This window comes from Candoia aspera, chromosome 18 (genome assembly GCF_035149785.1).
Source record: "Candoia aspera isolate rCanAsp1 chromosome 18, rCanAsp1.hap2, whole genome shotgun sequence".
In the NCBI taxonomy this organism is placed as follows: domain Eukaryota; kingdom Metazoa; phylum Chordata; class Lepidosauria; order Squamata; family Boidae; genus Candoia; species Candoia aspera.
The window spans coordinates 7618862-7641656 of NC_086170.1; the positions used below are offsets into that span (position 1 = coordinate 7618862).

The window sequence follows — 22795 nt, forward strand, 5'->3', positions numbered from 1 at the left end:
ACTGACTCCCGGTGGCTTTTCTAGAGAGCAAATTCCCTGCCCAACGGTCTGGAAGGGAGCTGCTGGTGCTCCTCAGAGGCAGGCAGACTAACTGATCTGCCCCAGAGGCCAAGGAAGAGGAGGTCAGCTGCTCTCCAGGCCCCTGGATCAACAAGGCCAGCTCTGGGGGACAAACCCTGAGGAGGCAGAGACCCTCACCCCTTCTGGAGTTGGATCATTCTTTCCCTGTGCAGGAGGCCCATGTGCTCCTCTGCTGCCCTTTTCATTGGTTCAGCCCATAGTTTGAGAGGAAAGGCATGGAGCAACGGAATCTGGCTTCCTTGCCAGCAGGGCTGGACGCCCAGATCAAAGGTGAGGCCGATGAGAGGAGATTCAAGGGAGCGGTGCCCTTCTTGATGGCAGCCCAAAGCGTGCAGATATTGCACAAATGCAGGAAGGTCTATCTGCTGTGTACCTTCTTTGGGGAAAAGCCTGCCAGTCTGCCAGGCATCCATTGGTGCCCTCAAAGGGCTGGGGTGGAGGGAGCAGCTGCCCTCCCTCCCCGCTCCATTCCTAGCTCAGCCTCAGAGGCTGAAGGCTACCCTACATTTGAAGGATACATGCATTCCCTGCTCGCCCCGATCGTCAGAGCCATCAATCCCCAGCCAGACAGACGGGTGGGGGAGGCTCAGAGCCTGGATAGGACCTGATGCTGTAATGAGAAGGCCTTGACGTCACAGAATGATTCACGAGCGTGAACTGCGACAGGCAAAGCAGTACTGGATGGGTGCCGTAATTGCTCCGGGCTACGAAAAGGACAGTTCCCGCAAACAGCTGCCAAGAGAAGCCAACCTTGAGAGTGGTCCTTAAAATGCCATCTCATCTGGAGACAGCTGACCCTTGTAAAAGTCTGCACGCTGGCTTCCATGAAGTGCTAGACTCCATCCAGTTAATTAAAAATGGGGGCAGTGTGCCAGAGACTCCTCCCCCCACCCCCGAAAATCACGCACATTGCCAAGGTAGGCAGCCTATGTTGATTCCCAGGTGGCTGGAGAAACCTTGGAGGCACAGGATGCTAAACACACTCACAACACAAAGAACGGACCGGCCACCCCTAATCCCCATCCTTACTCTCTTGCTCCTGCAGACAATAGGCCAGGGCACTGTCTTCCAGGACAGCGAAATCTCGGCAAACTGTGGGAGGAAAAAACAAACACGGAAAAATTGCAAGGGGGTTTAGCCCTGCTAAGAGAACCCACCTAACCACATCGGTTATTGCTCAAGAGCCCAACAAGCCTTGCCATCTGCCCCATTTTAATTCAGGAGGTTGTGGGAACCCAGGTGATGTGCCTAGTTAGGGTTCAGTGAGTATGCTAACCATGAACACGAGGGATGTGCAAGCAGCAACTTTAACTGGAGTGAGCAGAAAGTGGTGTGTGTGTAAAACTATAAGGGTTCAAAGGTCATTCTACATGTATGCAAATATAGCAGGTCCTGGTTTAAGAACATCCCGGTTTATGGACAATTCCCAGCTAAGAATGGACGGCCACGAAGAGTATTATGTTAGAAATTTGAGTTAAGTAAAATGTTTCGGGTTAAATAGACGATGCTACTTCGTGTATTGTTATGTTTAAGATGTTTTAGTGTATTTGGAAGTGTTTCTTAAGTGTTTTATATGCATAGAGAGGTACAATATATACTATGTACTAACTGATGCTAAGTAACTGTTCCAACTTACATACAAATTCGACTCAAGGCCAGACTTAGGAACGGAACTTGTTCTTAATCCGGGGACCTCTGATTTCCAGAGTCATCACAGACTTTACAGGTGCTGAAATAATGGCTGAGAATGCACAGGCATGGGGCTATACTGTATTTTTAAAGTGAGAATTTAATTTAACGAATTTAGAACATTAAATTAATTATTGTAATTTATCACAGTTTCACATTCAAGTCATCCGACAAAGTGTACAATGCTTTTTAAGTCACCCAAAGTGTTTTTTATGCTAATGAAATATTAAAAAATGGATCAAAACGCTGTTATTAAATGGTCTGAACGAAGGTGGGGGAACTCTGACAAACCGACTGGGCAATTTGTAGATGTAGCGTGGCAGAGCGCACTCAAGAACTAACAGAGAAACCACATAGAAGAGGGGGATGAAATGCAGGAGAATGGTGGACAGAGGAGCGGCATTTGATGCCAGCTCTGCCTGCCTCACGGCCCATCTGAGCAAGAGATCAGCATGCAGCCAACCCAAGTGAGCCATGGGCACTCCCTGGCAGGCTGTCTGCAAAGAATTAGGTGCCAGACCAAACCAGGCCCCGGGTGCTTTTCCTCAGCAATGCCTACTGGCATTGTAGACTCATTGGCAAGTCCGTGCAGCTCACGGAGGTGTTAGAAGTTCTGCTCTGACTGCAATTTACACAACTGGAGACAGAGAAGAGCAGAAAAAAATCTGAGATCCAAAGACTGCCAAGGGACGCTGTAAGCCATGAACCCCCGATTTTGGATTTATTTTTATTTTTATTTTTTTTAATTGTCAAATTATTATCACTGCCCATCTGCCCCCCAGGGAACATGAGGGACGTGCAAGCAGCAATTTCACCAAAAAAACCTCTGCTAAAGGCACAGAGGTTTGTATTTCTAGGTGCGAAGATTACTGCAGATGCTGACTGTAGTCAGGAAATCAGAAGACGCTTAATCCTTGGGAGAAGAGCGATGACCAATCTCGATAAAATAGTCAAGAGCAGAGACATCACACTGACAACAAAGGTCCGCATAGTTAAAGCAATGGTGTTCCCCGTAGTAACATATGGCTGCGAGAGCTGGACCATCAGGAAGGCTGAGCGAAGGAAGATGGATGCTTTTGAACTGTGGTGTTGGAAGAAAATCCTGAGAGTGCCTTGGACCGCAAGAAGATCAGACCAGTCCATCCTCCAGGAAATAAAGCCAGACTGCTCACTTGAGGGAATGGTATTCAAGGCAAAACTGAAATACTTTGGCCACATAATGAGAAGACAGGACACCCTGGAGAAGGTGCTGATGCTGGGGAGAGTGGAGGGCAAAAGGAAGAGGGGCCAACCGAGGGCAAGATGGATGGATGATATTCTAGAGGTGACGGACCCGTCCCTGGGGGAGCTGGGGGTGTTGACGACCGACAGGCAGCTCTGGCGTGGGCTGTTCCATGAAGTCACGAAGAGTCAGAAACGACTAAACGAATGAACACAAAAGGCGCAGAGTGTGTCCACTGATCAACATTTCCCATTCTGAAGGAAAACCTAGAAAATCAGCGCTGCTCATTTAATTTAAAGCCTGCATCAACGTTGAGTTGGGTCTGGCTCCATAAGCTAATCCTCCTGTACACCAACATGCTGCTTTATCTGCAAAAATGACTGTTTTGTACTGGCTTTACACCATTTTGTTCCATCAAGCCCAGGTTTTGTACCCCAGACCCCAACTCCTATGGACCCCAGACTCACACCCCAAATTGTTGTTTATTCGTTCAGTCGCTTCTGACTCTTCGTGACTTCATGGACCAGCCCACGCCAGAGCTTCCTGTCAGTCGTCACCACCCCCAGCTCCCCCAGGGACAAGTTCATCACCTCTACAATGTCATCCATCCACCTTGCCCTTGGTCGGCCCCTCTTCCTTTTGCCCTCCACCCTCCCCAGCATCAGCATCTTCTCCGGGGTGTCCTGTCTTCTCATTATGTGGCTAACGTATTTCAGTTTGGCCTTTAATATCATTCCCTCAAGTGAGCAGTCTGGCTTTATTTCCTGGAGGATGGACTGGTCTGATCTTCTTGCGGTCCAAGGCACTCTCAGAATTTTCCTCCAACACCACAGTTCAAAAGCATCGATCTTCCTTCTCTCAGCCTTCCTTACGGTCCAGCTCTCGCAGCCATATGTTACTACGGGGAACACCATTGCTTTAACTATGCGGACCTTTGTTGTCAGTGTGATGTCTCTGCTCTTGACTATTTTATTGAGATTTGTCATTGCTCTTCTCCCGAGGATTAAGCGTCTTCTGATTTCCTGACCGCAGTCAGCATCTGCAGTAATCTTCACACCTAGAAATACAAAGTCTTTCACTGCCTCTATGTTTTCTCCCTCTATTTGCCAGTTATCAATCAAGCTGGTTGCCATAATCCTGGTTTTTTTGAGGTTTAGCTGCAAGCCAGCTTTTGCACTTTCTTCTTTCACCTTCATCATAAGGCTCCTCAGTTCCTCCTCGCTTTCAGCCATCAAAGTGGTATCATCTGCATATCTGAGATTGTTAATGTTTCTTCCAGCGATTTTAACCCCAGCCCTGGATTCCTCAAGCCCAGCATGTCGCATGATGTGTTCTGCGTACAAGTTGAATAGGTAGGGTGAGAGTATACAGCCCTGCCGTACTCCTTTCCCAATCTTAAATCAGTCCGTTGTTCCGTGGTCTGTTCTTACTGTTGCTACTTGGTCGTTATACAGATTCTTCAGGAGGCATACAAGATGACTTGGTATCCCCATACCACTAAGAACTTGCCACAATTTGTTATGGTCCACACAGTCAAAGGCTTTAGAATAGTCAATAAAACAGAAATAGATGTTTTTCTGAAACTCCCTGGCTTTTTCCATTATCCAGCGGATATTGGCAATTTGGTCCCTAGTACCTCTGCCTATTCTAAACCCAGCTTGCACATCTGGCAATTCTCGCTCCATGAATTGCTGAAGTCTACCTTGCAGGATCTTGAGCATTACCTTCCTGGCATGTGAAATGAGTGCCACTGTTCGATAGTTTGAACATTCTTAATGTTTCCCTTTTTTGGTATGGGGATCTAAGTTGATTTTTTCCAGTCTGATGGCCATTCTTGTGTTTTCCAAATTTGCTGGCATATAGTATGCATTACCTCGACAGCATCATCTCGCAAGATTTTGAACAGTTCAGCTGGGATGCCGTCGTCTCCTGCTGCCTTGTTATTAGCAATGCTTCTTAAGGCCCACTCAACCTCACTCTTCAGGATGTCTGGCTCTAGCTCACTGACCACTCCGTCAAAGCTGTCCCCGATATTGTTATCCTTCCTATACAGGTCTTCTGTATATTCTTGCCACCTTTTCTTGATCTCTTCTTCTTCTGTTAGCTCCTTGCCATCTTTGTTTTTGATCATACCCATTTTGGCCTGGAATTTACCTCCAATGTTTCTAATTTTCTGGAAGAGGTCTCTTGTCCTTCCTATTCTATTGTCTTCTTCCACTTCCGCGCATTGCTTGTTTAAAAATAATTCCTTATCTCTTCTGGCTAACCTCTGGAATTTTGCATTTAATTGGGCATATCTCCCCCTATCACTGTTGCCTTTTGCTTTCCTTCTTTCTTGGACTATTTCTAGTGTCTCAGCAGACAGCCATTTTGCCTTCTTGGTTTTCTCTTTCTTTGGGATGTGTTTTGTTGCCGCCTCCTGAACAGTGTTGCGAACTTCTGTCCAGAGTTCTTCCAGGACCCTATCTACTAAGTCCAGTCCCTTAAATCTATTCTTCACCTCCACTGCATATTCCTTAGGAATATTAGTGAGCTCATATCTAGCTGATCTATGGGTCTTCCCTAATCTCTTTAGTCTGATCCTAAATTGTGCAATAAGAAGTTCGCAATCTGAACTACAGTCAGCTCCAGGTCTTGTTTTTACCGACTGTACAGATGTCCGCCACCTTTGGCTGCAAAGGATGTAGTCAATCTGATTTCGGTGCTGTCCATCTGGTGAAGTCCATGTATAAACCCGTCTCTTAGGTTGTTGGAAGAGAGTGTTTGTTATGCAGAGTGAGTTGTCTTGGCAATCTATCAGCCTATGTCCTGCTTTGTTTTGTTCTCCCAGGCCAGGCTTACCTGTAATTCCAGGTGTCATTTGACTGCCCACCTTAGCATTCCAGTCTCCCGTGATGAAAATAACATCTCTTTTAGGCGTGTTGTCCAGTAGGTGCTGCAGATCCTCATAGAACTGCTCTACTTCAGCTTCTTCAGCATCTGTGGTTGGGGTGCATATTTGGAACACTGTGACGTTAGATGGCTTGCCCTGAATTCGAACTGAGATCATTCTATCGTTTTTTGGATTGTATCCAGGCACTGCTTTAGCCACTTTACTATTAATTATGAAGGCTACTCCATTTCTTCTGTGGTCCTCTTGTCCACAGTAGTAGATCTGGTGGTCATCTGATGTGAAGTGGCCCATTCCAGTCCATTTCAGTTCACTGACGCCCAGAATGTCGATCTTTAATCTTGACATCTCACCAATAACCACATCCAATTTGCCCTGGCTCATAGATCTTACATTCCAGGTTCCAATGGTGTGTTGATCCTTAGACCATCGGATTCGCCGGTCACCACCAGCACCGTCGGCCGCTAGCCGTCCTTTCGGCTTTGAGCTAGCTGCGTCATCACGTCTGGGGCTAGTTGAGCTCATCCTCTGTTCCTCCCCAGTAGCATTTTGACCATCTTCCGACCTGGGGGTCTCACCTTCTGACATATACCGACATATCTCTGGTTGTACTGATCCATTTAGTTTTCACGGCAAGAATACCGGGGTGGGTTGCCATTACCTTCCCCAGGGATCGCATTTAGTCGGACCTCTCTGTCGTGACCTTCCCGTCTTGGGTGGCCCTTCACGGTTTAGCTCATGGCATCACTGAGGTGCTCAAGCTCCAGCACCACGACAAGGTAACGATCCTTTGCTGACGCACACCCCAAATACAGTGAATCAAAACCTTATAAAACTGATGATATAAAAGCTTGGCATTGCTTTAGAGGAGATAGAGGTTTGTTGACTTTTGGGGTGGTGCCTAGCGCAGCCCAGTTTTAAACGAAGGGGCCATTACACATGTTTCCATTTGAATGGAAAGGAAAAACAGTCCTTTCCATCCAGCAGCATGACCCTGCTCTCCAACTGCTGGTGGAAGCCACCCCCCCAACTTTCCTCCACCATCCATCTCAAAGGGGCAAATCCAAAGCTGGCAGATCCCACCACACAACAGACTAAGGGAATTAGGTTAAGACAACCTTACAGGGAACTGGGCCCATTTCTCTCTTTCTGAAGTTCCCCCACCCCTCAGCCCCTTCATGGGCCTAGTTAAACGTGTGGGAAAAAGGCCACTTGTTGGCATTGTGTTCTTCCCTGCCTCCCAAACCACATTTGTTCCACATTTCTTCCTCTCGGTGCACATTAAAGGCCATGTCGGAAGGCTCCGTGTTGGCCCCAAAGTTATCGGCCGCCTTCCTCTGTCAGAACCCATGATCAAAGAACCGGTAGATCGTTTGATCATGTTCTCTGCCATCAGAGTCAACGCATGTCAGGAATCGGTTGGGAGGGGGAGATTGGCTGAGAGCGGGAGAGAGGACTGTTTCGTCTAAAGATGGTGTTCAAGGTCGTATCAGTCAGAGATGGTTGGACTTGGAATGCTGGACTGATGATGGAAGGGGGGAAGGAATGTGGAGGGGGGTTCTGGCTTACCTGTGTACTTTTAATCGGGTAGTTTGTGCGGGAATTTTTAGTCGTGGCTTTTTGCTTCCATTCTGTACACATCCACAATAAATCTGAAATCTGCATTTTATGGGTCAATTGTGTCAGAACCTTACACCCTCACCATGATTTGGGGGCAGGTGGTGGGGAGGGGGAGCAGAGTGCGGAAGCGGCAGGAGGGGGGCAAAAATGGAGGCTGCAGAATGGTTATTTAAGGGGATGAGACCAGGAAAGCAGGAACCCCCTTATTTTTAGCTGGGGGCCCGTATTATTTTGGTTCTTCACTGCTCAAAGCTCGGAGAACGTTTAGGGGAGAAAGCACATGCTGAGACGCAGGAAGGGGCAGAAGTCATCTTTTTATGACAGAGTGGCTCATTTCATAGACTAAGGGAATGCTGTGGATGTAGTTTATCTTCATCACAGTAAGTCTCTCACCTGAACTGTTGAAGGGAGCGTGAGAGTGGCCCATGGGGGGAGCCTCGGGAAGGGCACCTCTGGCACGTATGTACCCGGCCAGATGATGGATACCACAGCCATGAGACTTTTTATTCTTCACAAGACCCAAGCTGCTCTTGTCCTGAACTTTCAGGACATCCGGCAGCTTGGGTCTTGCCAGGGCAGTAGACTTGCCCACACCAGGATAAGGAGGGTGACAGAAAAAAGACTCGTCACGGGTTCCATGTTACGGCTGTTCCTCCCCACGACTCCCCACAGGAACCTCTCTTGCTGCCACCCTGTCTCCCTTTGCCTTCCTTTGCTGGGTGGCCCACGTGAGAGCAAAACCAATGGTGCTGAGCTCCGCAGTCCCTCTGTGCTGCAACGGAGATCCCTGAAGGACCCCCAAGGGTTTAACCCCTCTGGACAAGTGAAAGGCCTTCTAGCTTTGGGTGGGCCTCTTTGCATCACCCTCATGGATATTTCCACCCTGACCACTGACAAGCTTTCTGCACACCCAGGGACTAACACAGACCTGCACCTGGAAAGGCCCAGTTGCGCTGACTCCTCAGCACAGGGCCCCTGTGAGAAAAAACGGAAGGCTTGGCGAATGGCTCAATACTGAAGAGGGAGTAAAACTAGGGCCACGCGAAGACCCACGTTTATCTTTGTAGGCCCTTGTGGTAATAATTCAGATGCTTGGGGTTGTAGATGCATTCCCTGCAACTACGTTCTTCATGTCGCAAGACATTTATGCATAATAAAGTAGCGATACAACAATATCTTAAAGGTATTTAATTTTAGGGTATTTAGGATTTTACTGCTGTTTTTCGTATTTTTATTTTAAGCTTAAAACATTTTTGTAGGCCCCCAAAGTTTCATCAGCCCCAGGCACTGTGCCTATTGGGTCAGATGGATAATAAAGGCATCTGTTTCCTAATCTTGTTCTTAATTCAAGTTTTTCATTTCTTTGGTTTCCTATTTTTAAAGTATGCATATGTGAATTGCTCCTTCAGAGCTACAATCCTCGAACAAAAAGAAAGAGATGTAAGTTTTAAAAGGAAGGAATCCCTCAAGGAACAAGAAAGAGATGAACTGGACCTAATGCAGTCTAATGGAGCTGCCCCCTCCTTGTCTGAAACTGAAGCAGGTTAGCACAGGAGATTTTTAAATCCAGCCCTAACTGTGGATGCTACAAGAGGCAAATCCCTCTGGGGAGATCTGCAAAGCATTTAGTGCATCCTTGCACAAGGAACATCACAGAGGGAAGCAGAGACCTGGGAAAAAACTGGGTGGGTCTCATAGCCAAAGTCACCCTTCCCAGGCCTGGTATCCTCCGAATGTGTTTGGACTGCAGTGGCATTGCTGTTAAATCCAGGAGAGCCAAAGAATCAGTGGTGTGATTCTCCAGACTAAGAGGGATGACAAGTGGGCTGGCCAAATGCCTCTGAGGAAGGAATGGCAAGCGTTGGAACGGTGACAATGGAAGACCAGCTCCACCACTCTTCGGAATTCCTGGGCATCAACAAAGCCTCTTTGCACCAGAGGAATGTGTGTGAAGGAGCAGCATCAAAGCTCCAAGTTTGGAAAGACAGTTCCTGACATGTTTAGGATTTCCCAACGTGAACCTACATTTGAGAACCTGTTCTCATTGCTGGCACTGGCTTTGTCTGAGTGTAACGAATGCCTATTCTAGAACACTCTCAGACTCATGAGCAGGAATGCAAAGATATCTGATTTATTAAAAATAGTACATAGGATCACAAAGAAAGCTGAGAATGATAAAAGCGCGCCAAATGCAAACTAAAAACCCTCGGTACAAATGAGATCCCTCCCCCTGTAGAATCTTCCCAAGCTCACAATCCGAGGTGCTCCTAATGGCTTCTGATGGTCTGCGGGAAAAGTCCTTGAACAGAGCACATAACCCAAACACATTCCATTGAAATGAACATAGATACAGAGCTTGGAAAAGGGGTTTGCCCGGTACTTTGATGGACAGCATTGTTGTAAGCCACTTCAGCAAAAGGCAGCAACTCCACCCAATTGTCCTGATGGTAGTTAATGTATGCTCTAAGAAATTGTTCAAGGGAGGAGTTCAAAATCTCAGTAGATCCATCAGTCTCAGGATGGGATGAGGTGGACAGCGCCTGTTTGGTGCCAATCAATTTTAAAAATGATTTCCAAAACTGGGAAGTAAACTGTGTCCCGTGGTCGCTGACCAAACAGGAGGGGCTACCGTGGAGACAGTAGACGTGGATGAGAAATAGGTGCGCCAATTGCGGGGCCGACGGGATGGACGCACATGGAATGAAATGGGCTTGTTTGGAAAAAAAATCTTTTACAACCCAAATGACAGTTTTCTTCTGACTGGGAGGAAGATCCACAATAAAATCCATAGAAATCTTGTCCCAGGGATGGGACGGGCTGGCCACAGGCTGCAGAAGCCCCTGAGGTTTCCCCCCTTTTCACTTTGACATTGCACAAACAGGACAGGAAGCCACATAGTCTTTTACATCGCGTCTCAAGGTGGGCCACCAGAATTGACAACGAACCAAATGCAATGTTTTAACAAAACCACAATGCCCAGCAAGTTTATCATCATGGGAATGTTGTAAAATGTCAGGTCATAAAGTCTCGGGTACATAAAGGCGGTGTTGCACCCATGCCAGACCGTTTTCAAAAGAAACAGTGTCTTTATTAGCTAGAAACCAAGTGTCAGATTTCAGCACCTGGAGAAAGTCTTTCTGTAATTGGCAAGGAACTTGCACTTTCCGCTTCCCAGACTGGGTTGGGGGCGGGGATGCCTGCACACGGGTCTGGCTCCGGGTGACAGCAACTAAGCCCAGTTGTGGTTCAGTGAGAACAGTCCCAACCACATCTGCCACGTGGTCAAGGTCCTGAGGTAAACGTGACAAAGCATCGGCCAGAAAGTTTTTCTTTCCTGGAATAAATTTTAACTGTAAGTTAAAGCGACTGAAAAATTGAGCCCAGCAAATTTGTTTAGGACTGAGATGCTGGGGGGTGCGGAGGGCTTCCAAATCCCTGTGATCGGTCCAAACTTCAAAAGGGCATTTAGCGCCTTCCAGGAGGTGACGCCAGGCTTCCAAAGCGGCTTTTACAGCAAAAGCCTCCTTTTCCCAAACATGCCACTGGCGTTCGGTTTCAGAAAATTTTCTGGGCAAATAAGTGCAGGGCTTTAAGTGATTTTCAGAATCTCTCTGTAACAATATAGCCCCAACTGAGGAGTCAGAAGCATCAACTTGGACCACAAAGGGGCGTTCAGGATCGGGGTGCTGTAGAATAGGCTCAGCAGTGAAGAGGGTTTTTAACTTCTCAAATGCTGCCTGGCATTCAGGCGTCCAATTCAGCACCGCCCCAGGGTTTTTTTACTTTGCGTGTCTCTCCCAAGCCCTTGGTATGGAGTAAATCAGTGAGGGGCAAAGCAATCTCAGCGAACCCCTGGATAAATTGGCGATAGTAATTACTGAACCCGAGGAAACTTTGCAATTGCCTCTGGGTGCAGGGACGTTCCCAACTTAAAATCGCCTGAATTTTTGCAGGGTCCATTTCAATGCCCTTGTCAGACACCCTATAGACCAGATAGTCAAGTTGGGTCTTGTGAAACTCACATTTGGAAAGCTTGGCATAAAGTTTGGCATCTCTAAGCTTGCTTAACACCTGTTTGAGGAGGCGTTCGTGTTCCTCCTTGGTTTCAGTGTAAATGAGAACATCGTCTAAATAAACCAGGACCCCTTTAAACAAATGATCATGTAATACTTCATTAATCAATTGCATGAAGACTCCGGGCGCCCCTGCCAACCCAAAAGGGAGGACTTTGTACTGAAATGAACCCAGTGGAAAATTAAAAGCGGTTTTCCACTCATCTCCAGCTCGGATGCGGAAATAGGCTTCATGAAGATCGAGCTTGGAGAAAATCTTGCCCTTAGACAAGTGAGCTAACATGTCCTTCACGAGAGTAAGAGGGTACTTGTTGCAAATTGAGACGGAATTTAACCCCCGATAGTCCGTACAGAGTCGAAGCGTGCCATCTTTCTTTTCCCGGAATAGCACAGGGGCCCCAACTGGGGAATTTGCAGGTTCAATAAACCCCCTTGACAGATTTTTGTCAATAAAGTCCTGTAATGCCTCAAGCTCCTTCTGAGTCATTGGATAAATTTTTGGCTTGGGCAATTGAGCGTTGGGAACCAACTCTATTGCACAGTCAGTTTTCCGATGGGGGGTATCTGATCTGCTTCCATTTCCCCAAAGACGTCTGCGAAGTCTTGGTATCGATCGGGCAAGCCTTCTAAATGTGCCAAACTAGGGCGCGGCGTGGCAATTGCAGCCCTTCCAACCCCCGCACGTGAAGCTCTCTCCGCTGTAGGAGCTTGGTAAAACCCATCCTTAAAAGTCAGAGTTGTGTGTTCCCAGTTTATATATAGGCTTTGATAGGTCAACCAGGGGATCCCCAGAATTACCAAGGGATTGCCAACAGGTCCCACTACAAATTTTAAAGTCTCACGGTGGCTGCCCATTTGGATTGCGACAGTTCCAGTGAAATGGGTTGCCGTCCCCCCCCCCCCCGCCGTTGAACCATCCAACTGTGTAAAGATCAAAGGCTGCTGGAGGGGGAAGCTAGGCAGGTCCAAAGCAGCAACCAGATCAGGGTGAATTAGACACCTGGAACACCCAGAGTCAACTAAAGCCCAGACCTCTGTAGTCTTTGTGCGGGAGCCCAATTTCACTTTTACTGCTAGAGTTGGACAGTCAGCACTCACCATGGCATTTTCGCGCCCATCCTCCTCCACCTGCCTGCAGGCGCTCTTCATGGCAGGTGGCTGGTGTTTCCCACCAGCTCCTTAGAGTCATCTTCAGCCTCTCCCGAGAAGTAGAATACTTCCTCAGCGTTGGCTGCCCCCTTGGATGCTGTCATCCACCGCAGGGGGGGCGGGCGATTTGGCCGGCAGCTTGCCCGCTCGATCTCCAGCCTTGGCTTTTGGGCAATCAGGTGCTCGATACCCTTCCTTTCCGCATCAGAGACACTGACCCCTCTCATAGCGCCGACCTCTCTCCTCTTCCCAGGCTCTATAGCCTGGCTGGGCAGCAGTTGCGGCACTTCGGGGTCCCCTCATGGCGGCTGGTGGTTTTTCAGGTCGTCTGGTTTGCATGAAGGTATCCTGGGCGTGCTCAGCCTTGCCGGCCAGACAGATCCATTCGTACAATGACTCTGGGTCGTCTCTACACAACGCCCATCGTAGGACGTCCCGGTTGAGTCCCTCTTTAAACCATTCTATTAAGATTGACTGAGACCAGTCAGGGATTTTCCCAGCTAAAGCCTTAAACTCCAGGGCGTAATCAGCTACAGACAGCTGGCCCTGGGTAAGATCCTTCAGCGCCTTCTTAGCTCTTGCCTTGGCCAGAGGATCCTCAAAATGCAGCTTTAACGCCCCCATAAAGTCCCCAAATTACTCAAGTTCAGGGGAGTCAGCCTCACTTAATTGAACATACCAGTCAGCCGCTCGACCCTTCAACTTGGTGGCAATGGCAGTTATCTTAGCCTCTTCGGAAGGGAAGCATGCCCCAAACTGCCTCATATAACTCTTAGCATTAGTTAAGAAAAAAGATAACTTTGTCGGATCCCCATCAAATTTGACAGAAAAGTCTTTCACCCCCACTCCTGTTGGAGCGGAACTGGTGGCTGCTTGAGTGTTTGGGCCCCAGGTTACAGTACTTGTCGCTCTGCGGGGTGGAGATTCATCCCAGAGCCATCTCCGGCCCCGCTCCGCTGGCGGTCCAGGTGGGAGGATAGGGGATGGTTGCATGAAGCTGGGACCTCCGTCGTGCCTCCCCTGCCCCCCCAATGATAGAGACAGGTTTCTTAACATGTACTCCATTGATTCTATTTTGGCCTCCACCACTCTTAGCCTTTCAGGGGTTTGAGATTCCTCCCTCCCTTGCGTGTTAGGCTGTCTCTCCATTGATACCGTGGTAGATTCTACGTCTGGGGTCAGCGGGAACCGATGCTTCCAGGACGCCTGGGACGTCCCTGGCTGGGGTTCTCCCATTGCATCCCAGGTGATCAACTCTGCGGGCGATTCGCTGGGTGCTGGTTGCTCTGGTTCTCCCCCATCGTTAGATTCCTCCACCTCAGGGCTGGAACTCGAATCCTGCCGGAAATCTGAAGGTTCTGGGGTGAGGCTCAGTTCTCCGCTCTTGACTGTCGACTCGGGCATCAAGCTAGCCGGCTCCTCAAGTCCCCCGGTCGTGAGCTTGGACTCGGCCATCGTTAACTATTTTCCCTCACAAGAGACTGATCTTGGTAGGAGCTAACGGTACAACTTTGGGATTCTCAGCTTTATGTAATGCCTATTCTAAAACACTCTCAGACTCCTGAGCAGGAAAGCAAAGATATCTGATTTATTAAAGAATGGTATGCAGGATCACAAAGAAAGCTGAAAATGATAAAAGCGCGCCAAATGCAAACTAAAAACCCTCGGTACAAATGAGATCCCTCCCCCCATAGAATCTTCCCAACTCACAATCCCAGGTGCTCCTAACGGCTTCTGATGTTCTGCGGGAAAAGTCCTTGAGCCAAGCACAGAACCCAAACACATTCCATTGAAATGAACATAGATACAGAGCTTGGCACAAGGTCTCACAGCAGCTCCCTCCCAAACAGAAACGCGTCAGCGCCATGGCATGTGAAACGTTAGGATGTACAGTGCACATTGAAACAGTGAACATGACACTGAGCTGATAAAAAGCTGCTTGTATTACAGTTATGTTTCAGCATTTATTATAACTTTTAATGGGATATCTAGCTTGAAGAGACAGTCGACCTCTGAACGCCACTTACTAGGAGCGAGTAATAGCAGAGGGCCTCAATCTTCTGACTCCAACAGAAAGACATTCTCAGGGAGGTTTTTTTATTTCATCACATTGTTGTGGGGACAAAGCACTTCACCACATCCCCCAAAATCAAATGTGCTGCGAGGGAGGGCTCCCCTCTCTACTAATACCTGTAAAAGTGCAGCCACAGCCCAACCAAAGAGCCACTGAGTGCTCACTGAGAAAGATCTAAGATCATTTTAACCTTCCATTTAAGCCAAAAGGGAAGGACAAGTTATAAATCGGTTTTACTGTATGAATGTATGCATGCGTATACAGACACACATTATCTACAAACACGATTACTAATCTGTTCCTGGTTTTCTGATGCTGAATCTGAAATCTTGGAATAGTCTGTACAGTTCCAAAGTTCAAGTTGCTGAGAACCCCTCCCTGCTTGAAGAACTCTTGGTAGACTACCAAGGCCCCAGAAGACTGGAAGAGAGCAACGTCACTCCCCTTCTTCAAAAGGGGGGCCTGGGAAATTATAGACTTGCCAGCTTGATTGGGAAAGGTCTTTGAATAGACCTAGGAAGAGATCTTCAAAAAGCTTACTGGGCAGCCCGTTTATGAGCACTTGGATAGACATGCCATAGTTAACCAGAGAGCATGGATTTGTCACAAAAAACAGGGTCTGACTTGTCTCCTTCAATCCAGTTACAAGCTTAGTAGATCAGGGTAATGCTGCAGACATAGTATACCTCAACCTCAGCAAAACATTTGACATAGGCTCTCATGATATTCTCCTTCATAAAATGGTAGAATATGGGCTAGATGATATTTCTGTTAGATGGATTAACAATTGGCTGAATGAACACATCTAAAATGGGCTTATTAATGGCTCCACTTCACTTGAAACATTGAGCGGGGAGTTCCAGGGCTCTGTCAAGAGGACACAGAGTTGGGAGTGGTGACTAGTTCTTCAGAACAAAAAGAGAAGAGAGAATTCAAAAAGATCTAGAGGAGCTTGAGGTGAAATAAAGAAGATGGAATTTAACAGGGAGAAATGCACCTGGTTAAGAAAAATGTAAGGCACCTTTGCAGCCAAAGGTGGCCGACATCTATACAGTCGGTAGAAATAAGACCTGGAGCTGACTGTAGTTCAGATCATGAACTTCTTCTTGCACAATTTAGGATCAGACTAAAGAGATTAGGAAGACTCACAGATTAGCTAGATATGAGCTCACTAATATTCCTAAGGAATATGCAGTGGAGGTGAAGAATAGATTTAAGGGACTGGACTTAGTAGATAGGGTCCCGGAAGAACTCTGGACAGAAGTTCACAACACTGTTCAGGAGGCGGCAACAAAACACATCCCAAAGAAAGAGAAAACCAAGAAGGCAAAATGGCTGTCTGCTGAGACACTAGAAGTAGCCCAAGAAAGAAGGAAAGCAAAAGGCAACAGTGATAGGGGGAGATATGCCCAATTAAATGCAAAATTCCAGAGGTTAGCCAGAAGAGATAAGGAATTATTTTTAAACAAGCAATGCGTGGAAGTGGAAGAAGACAATAGAATAGGAAGGACAAGAGACCTCTTCCAGAAAATTAGAAACATTGGAGGTAAATTCCAGGCCAAAATGGGTATGATCAAAAACAAAGATGGCAAGGACCTAACAGAAGAAGAAGAGATCAAGAAAAGGTGGCAAGAATATACAGAAGACCTGTATAGGAAGGATAATAATATCGGGGACAGCTTTGACAGTGTGGTCAGTGAGCTAGAGCCAGACATCCTGAAGAGTGAGGTTGAATGGGCCTTAAGAAGCATTGCTAATAACAAGGCAGCAGGAGACGATGGCATCCCAGCTGAACTGTTCAAAATCTTGCGAGATGATGCTGTCAAGGTGATGCATGCTATATGCCAGCAAATTTGGAAAACACAAGAATGGCCATCAGATTGGAAAAAATCCACTTGTATCCCCATACCAAAAAAGGGAAACACTGAAGTTCTACTCTACTCTGCCCTTTGTTGTTTATTCGTTTAGTCGCTTCCGACTCTTCGTGAGTTCATGGACCAGCCCACGCCAGAGCTTCCTGTCGGTCGTCAACACCCCCAGCTCCCCCAGGGACGAGTCCGTCACCTCTAGAATATCATCCATCCATCTTGCCCTTGGTCGGCCCCTCTTCCTTTTGCCTTCCACTCTCCCTAGCATCAGCATCTTCTCCAGGGTGTCCTGTCTTCTCATTATGTGGCCAAAGTATTTCAGTTTTGCCTTTAATATCATTCCCATTTGGGGTCCTGGGTTCAGTTCTGGCATCCCAGTTCAAAAAGGGTAAGGACAGATTTTATGTATGTTTCTAATTCCCCCTATCCTCAGTTTAAGGCATAGTTCTAATTCTCCTGATCTGTATTTTCGAATTTGCTCCTGTAATAAGACTCCTCAGAGCTGTGTCTAAGCCAGTATTTCTCAACCTTGGTGACTTTAAGCTGTGTGGACTTCAACTCTCAGAATTCCCAGCATGGCTGGGTCTAAGCTAACAGATTTTCCATATGTGTCCAACATTCAACATCACAAGGTCCTGCATATATGTTTCCAATGGACATAAATGTATTTTGCATGCTTGTATATCAATGAGCATGCTTTATAACATGCCCACTCTGTAACAAGATTCCTGATTTAAGAAACTGACTCATTAGTTAATGTGACTCCTCAAGCACCAGCCTTTTTACAAATTCGGATGAAAACTTGAGAGAAATCTCAAGTTCTATGCTCACAAGTATCCAAAGCACTTCTGAATCATTCTGGAACTGCGCAAAGCTCAACTTATTACCTTATTTTAATTTTTTTTTCCCTGGAGACTCTGAACAATCATTTCTGGTCATGACATACTGTACCTTCCTGGACTGGAGGCAGGCAGGAACTGTCGATCTGAATTTCAGTCATTGTTGTATTCCCACAGGGCCAAGCGGTGCTCCAGCACGCCAAAGATGATCTGCAAGAACAGACATCAGATTGCTGAGACTCCGGCATGATATCTAAAAGCTTTTGAAATTGCCAAAGATGTTCTTCCTATGGAATGGTCAGAATTACCATATTGGTCTCATCTCTCTCCAAATAAAAAGCATCACTCAAAAGGAATTTCAAAAACAAGGTGGAATATTAAGGATTTGACCAGATTTGAAAAACATGTAACACAAAATGCAGAACATCCATTGGAGCTTATTTGCAAGCTGCTGATGAAATATGAATCAGGAACCAAATGAAATGATGCAGAACTTCAGCATGACAACTGAGATGCAACAGTAGAAATATCAATGGAAGACAAATGTTAAATTTACCAGGAAAATCCTACTGAGCGAAAACTGGTAGAAGATGTTTTATCACTGGAGTATTACTTCAGTACTGATTGCTAAAATATAAAAATGATTTTCCAAAAAATCACTGGAAATGCAGTAATTAGGCTGGATCATTGTTTCATATTTGGTGGAAATGTTGTAAAGCCCAACAATTCTGGAAGATGATTTATTACAGAATGAAATAAAATTTAAATAATGAATTCTGTTTCTAGCTAGCCATTTTTCTGTTAAAAGTTACCAAACCTTATATTCTCACAAAATATACTGAGCTGGCTGCCAGGATACGCTATGACTTTTATTGAAAATCATGTATAATTCCCTCTATGGAGGAATGACCAACTAAGTTGTAGGAATATACACCAATATCAAAAATAATCTTGTACTGAAAAAAAGTCTGATAGAAAATTTAACACAACTTAGAAACCATTTATGGATTATAGTTCCACATATAGACTTGAAAAGACAAGACAGGATAGATACAATAATGTTCTTCAAATACCTGAAAGAAGAGAAGACCACCTGCTCTCTATCATCCTAGAATGCAGAACATGGAATAATGGATTTAAAAGAATAATGTATTTAATGGAAAATTCAAACTGTATGTCAAAAAAAAAATCCCAAGGGTAGTTTGAGGGTGCAGCCAACGACTCAGAGAGATCAGAGCCCTACGCAGAAGCTAGATAAGGGGCACCTTTAGATTTCTGCAATGAAGAGAGCGTTGACCAACTTGGTCCCTTCCAGCTCTATGATTATGGGTTACAGAATAACGAATGTATTTTTCTTAATTCCAAGAAATTTAAGGAAGTCAGATTCTTAGGGAAAATGTCCTAAGAAAGAACAGTTGACAGTGCAACCAATTATTCTGAGGGCCTCTCCCCGCTGGCACCTGACCACAGCACAAAGTTGCATTTCCAGCCCTCAACATCGCTTGCTCTCATCTCCACCTCATGTGTCATGCTCCCAGATCAAATGTTCCCAGAACATCTGATCGGACTCGCATGCATGAGTGAAGTCCACACGTGTCAAGACTTGTGAGTCAGTAGAAGTGGGAGGGGGACAAGCCAGGAGCGCGAAAGCATCTTGTTTGGGCTGCCTCTGGCACCCGAGGCCAAGCTGCCGAGCCGCTGGAGACAGCTGCACAGAGCTGAACAAACTGGCACGAACAGGGGGGGCTGCAGACTGAAGAAGGGGGTGGGGGCTGAGTCCATCGGGCTGTTTAACTTGGAGAAAGCGCGGGGACTTCTATTTGCAGTGTTTTCACTGCACTGCACACTACACTCCATTAAAGAGATTTCTACTCAACCACGCATGAATCGAATTTAATGGTAAGCTGAGTAGGGCAGTCATCACATCATGAGACTCACCAGCTTAAGCGGTCCTGAGCTTTATCAGTATTAAGCTAGTCTTTTCCTTGTATTATAACAAAAGCAGCCTCAAGTGCATAAAATATGTTTGGTTTTGTCACCCATTGCTTGCATGGAAATCAGGAGACTGCAGTGGCTTGAAATAAGGGTCGGTTAGGGGCCAACAACGGGTTGGTGATTCAACATGGGTTGAATCACCATCAATGGTGTGGTTCTATACCAGAACAAGGATGGGTGGAGAGCACTTCAGCTCTGGACTTGAGAAAGGTACGAAGCAGTTGTGGGCTTCGTTCCCCTGAGTGTGTTCAAGAGGAAGCTGGAATGTGGAGCCCTTGGCGGTCTCTGGGCTTGGCTTTTGCTTGAGGACGTTTCATTACCTGACTAGGTAACACCATCAGCGCTGGTGGTGGGGTGTGGTTTTCTCCTTGGTAGTTCCTTCTGTCAACCACTCCCCCACCAACACTGGCAGGGCATGCCACTGTATCTCAACAGGGAGCAAACCCCACGTTCACCGGCACTGATGGTGTTCCCTAGTCGGGTAATGAAACGTCTGCAGGCAAAAGCCAAGCCCAGAGACCGCCAAGGGCTCCACAGTTCAGTCCTGGGCTACAGACCTTCCCTTCTACTGAAAGCTGGAATGCTTTAAATTACACTCACGCACATCAGCCCCTTCTATTCAATTGATTGGGGGGCGTGGTGGCTCAGCGGTTAAGACGCCAGGCTTGCCAACCGGAAGGTTGCAAGTTCGGTGGTTTGAGAGCTGGGCGCCGCGTGATGGAGTGAGATCCCGCACTCTTGCCAGCCTAGCGATTCGAAAGCATGCAAAGGTGAGCAGATAAACAGGTACCGCTTCGGCGGGAAGGTAACGGCGTTCCGGACCACATGACCGTGGAAGTGTCTTTGGACAACACTGGCTCTTTGGCCATGAAACGGAGATGAGCACCGCCCCCTAGTGTCGGACACGACTAAACGGGAACCTCTACCTTTTACCTGTTCAATTGATCAGACTCAATTCTTCAGCCGCACAATGACTTGTAGAGCCCAGCCTTGCCCGAACCATCCAGTGAAGGACGCCCACCACCCCTTGGAATGATCCGTCCCACTTACAAGCACTCTTACTGTTAGGAAGGTTTTTCCCCTAACATTTGATCAGAACGTGCCTTCCTGAAACTTCAATGCATGATTCTATGTCTCCAGAATGAGACGAAACAGGTCTGTCGTGACCATTGTTTGTTTGGGAAGCTGCCCAATCGAAATCTGAGATAAAATTAGTCTGGATGATGTAAACACCCCAAGAACTATTCTGGGCCAAACTCTTAATGCCTGGTGTGAAAGATTTTGCAGAAAACTACCTGACCAATACCGGAAGGTAAAAGATGGCATTCTTCTTCCTTCCTAGAATCACAGAATCCTAGGGTTAAAAGGGGTCTTGGAGGTCTTCTAGTCCAACTCCCTGTCCAGTGCAGGAATCCTCAGGGCTGTCCAGTCTTTTCTTGAAAACCTCCAATGAGGTTTTCCTTTATTATTAAAGGAACTCAGATCTTGTTCCTCCAACCAAGAGAGGCCTCTTCTCCCCACCCTGTTTCTGGTGAATGAAAATTCTGAGTATTTTCTGGAAAGTGTACTAGAAAGCAATTTTAATTAAGGAAGGGCAGGGACTATCACTTGCCTGGAAGGAAGGATGCGCGTTTTTTGTTCGGACACATGAGAGGGCAACCCATTTTCTGTTAACAGAGAAAGGGGTGAGTAAAACTGCTGTGGGTGCGCCTTTCTGTGTGGGGCGGGGGGGGGCTCTCACCGTCTTACTCCTTCTCACCACGAAGCAGCAAAGAATTTCGGTGCAGCAGACTTCTGGCCTAGATCACAACTAAGGCATGCCTGCACCAGGCATGCCCAAGGTTGTGATGCCAACTGCCCCGAATCTCATTCCTGGGGTTCTTGTAAGGCCCAGAAAGACAGGAAAAGGCCCTGAAGAATTCCAACCCGCTTCAGGTGGGGCAGCCACATGGGCAAAGCCAAGGGGTGGCCCCCTTCCCCGGGGATCCTGCAAGACCCCTCCCTGCCTTTCCTGAGGCTTTTAAGATTGCACTGGGCTTCAGAGCCGCACAGCTGTGCCCCCCCCACCCCATAGGTCCCTGCGGCTTCCTGGGGGGCCGGGGCCTTCTCCCGGGAAGGGGGGGCAGGACTGGGGGGACTCCCTGCCCACTGGTGGAAAAGCAGAGCGATGCCGAAAGCAGAGGGGGATGAGGGGGGCACCGAGAGCGGCCCGTGGAGGGAGGGAGGGAAGCCCGGGGTGGGAGGGCTGGTCGCCAAATCCCAGGGTGGCGGGGCGGCGCCTGGGTATTCCCCGCGTGGGCCTGGGCTGCGGAGCCGAGGGGCGCTCGCGAAGCAGCGGCGGCTCAAGCGGCCGGGGGGAGGCCGGGGGCCCGAGCCCGCCGCCGCGCGCGCTGGCCGTGTCCACCCCGCGAACGGCCGCTCCGCCCCGGCGCCCGCCAGCGCCGAAAAGCGTCCTCGGCCCGGAGCGGAGGGGGCGTCCCCGGGTCCCGCTCCGGCGGCCGCAGAAGCGCCCCGCCCGGCCGGACCCCGCAGCCTCCCCTCCCGCAGCCTCACCTGGAAAGGCGCGCCCGGGCGCAGCTCGCCCTCTCCGGAGCCTCCCCCGGCCAGCGCGGCTCCGAGGCGGCCCCGGCTGGCTCCGCGGGTCGGCTCCTCCGCACAGCCCTCGCCGGGCCGGGGATGCTGCGGAGCGAAGGGGCGGCTCCTCCTCCGCCGCCGCCGCCGCCGCCACCCGCGCGCCGCAGCGCTCCTCCCCGGCCGGGCGCGTCTCTTGCGCGCGGCCGGGCGGGCCGGCGGGCAGGTGTGCTCCGGCAGCCTCTCCGCCGGGCGGGCCGCGCGCACAGGGAGCCCCGGCTTGCAGGGGGCCTGTGGCGGGCGAGCTGCGCGCTGCGCGGCCAGCCGGGAAGCCGCGGAGGCCCCGGGGCGCGGAAGGGCGCCCCGCCTCGAGGGAGGCGGAGGGAGGCAGCGCAGTTGCGCCAGTTGCGCCTTCCCGGCCGCGCGCCCGGCAGTGGCGCTTCGGGGCTCCGGAGGCTGCGCGGCGGCGGCGGCGGCTCCCCCGGAGGAGGGCGCGCGGGTCTTCCCAGCCGAGGGGCGAAGTCCGCGCCGGGCGCTCGATCTGCGCGGCCGCGGACTGGCGGGGCGCGAGCGCCGCGCAAAGCCAGCCGACCCGCGGGGAAAAATTACGCGCGGCCCGATCCTGATTTGTTCAGTATTCCAGGAAAGCGGGGGTGCCCAGATGCAGGCCCGGGGCCGCCAGCGGTTCTCCGAACGACTTCCAAAGGTTGTTAGCGAGTTGTAA

General features: G+C 48.7%; 2 protein-coding genes across 2 annotated transcripts in view; one reads left to right on the forward strand and one right to left on the reverse strand.

The window, feature by feature from the left end:
- Nucleotides 1-17712, reverse strand: part of LOC134507194 (coiled-coil domain-containing protein 50-like) — a 34289-nt gene extending 16577 nt beyond the window's left edge. The window contains exons 1-2 of the mRNA XM_063317688.1: nt 17618-17712; nt 1111-1173 (exon numbers count right to left, since the gene is read on the reverse strand). Of these exons, the coding sequence (XP_063173758.1) occupies nt 1111-1173; nt 17618-17666 (112 nt within the window). The 5' untranslated portion in view covers nt 17667-17712. The remainder of the gene's footprint in view (nt 1-1110; nt 1174-17617) is intronic.
- Nucleotides 17713-21667: 3955 nt separating this feature from the next.
- Nucleotides 21668-22795, forward strand: LOC134507197 (skin secretory protein xP2-like). Its single transcript, XM_063317691.1, has one exon. It carries the CDS (start codon nt 21668-21670, stop codon nt 22793-22795), a length of 1128 nt encoding a protein of 375 aa, XP_063173761.1.

Excerpts from the sequence above, each read along its gene's own strand:
- LOC134507197 (XM_063317691.1), top strand. The coding sequence starts at position 21,668 with ATGCCGAAAGCAGAGGGGGATGAGGGGGGCACCGAGAGCGGCCCGTGG.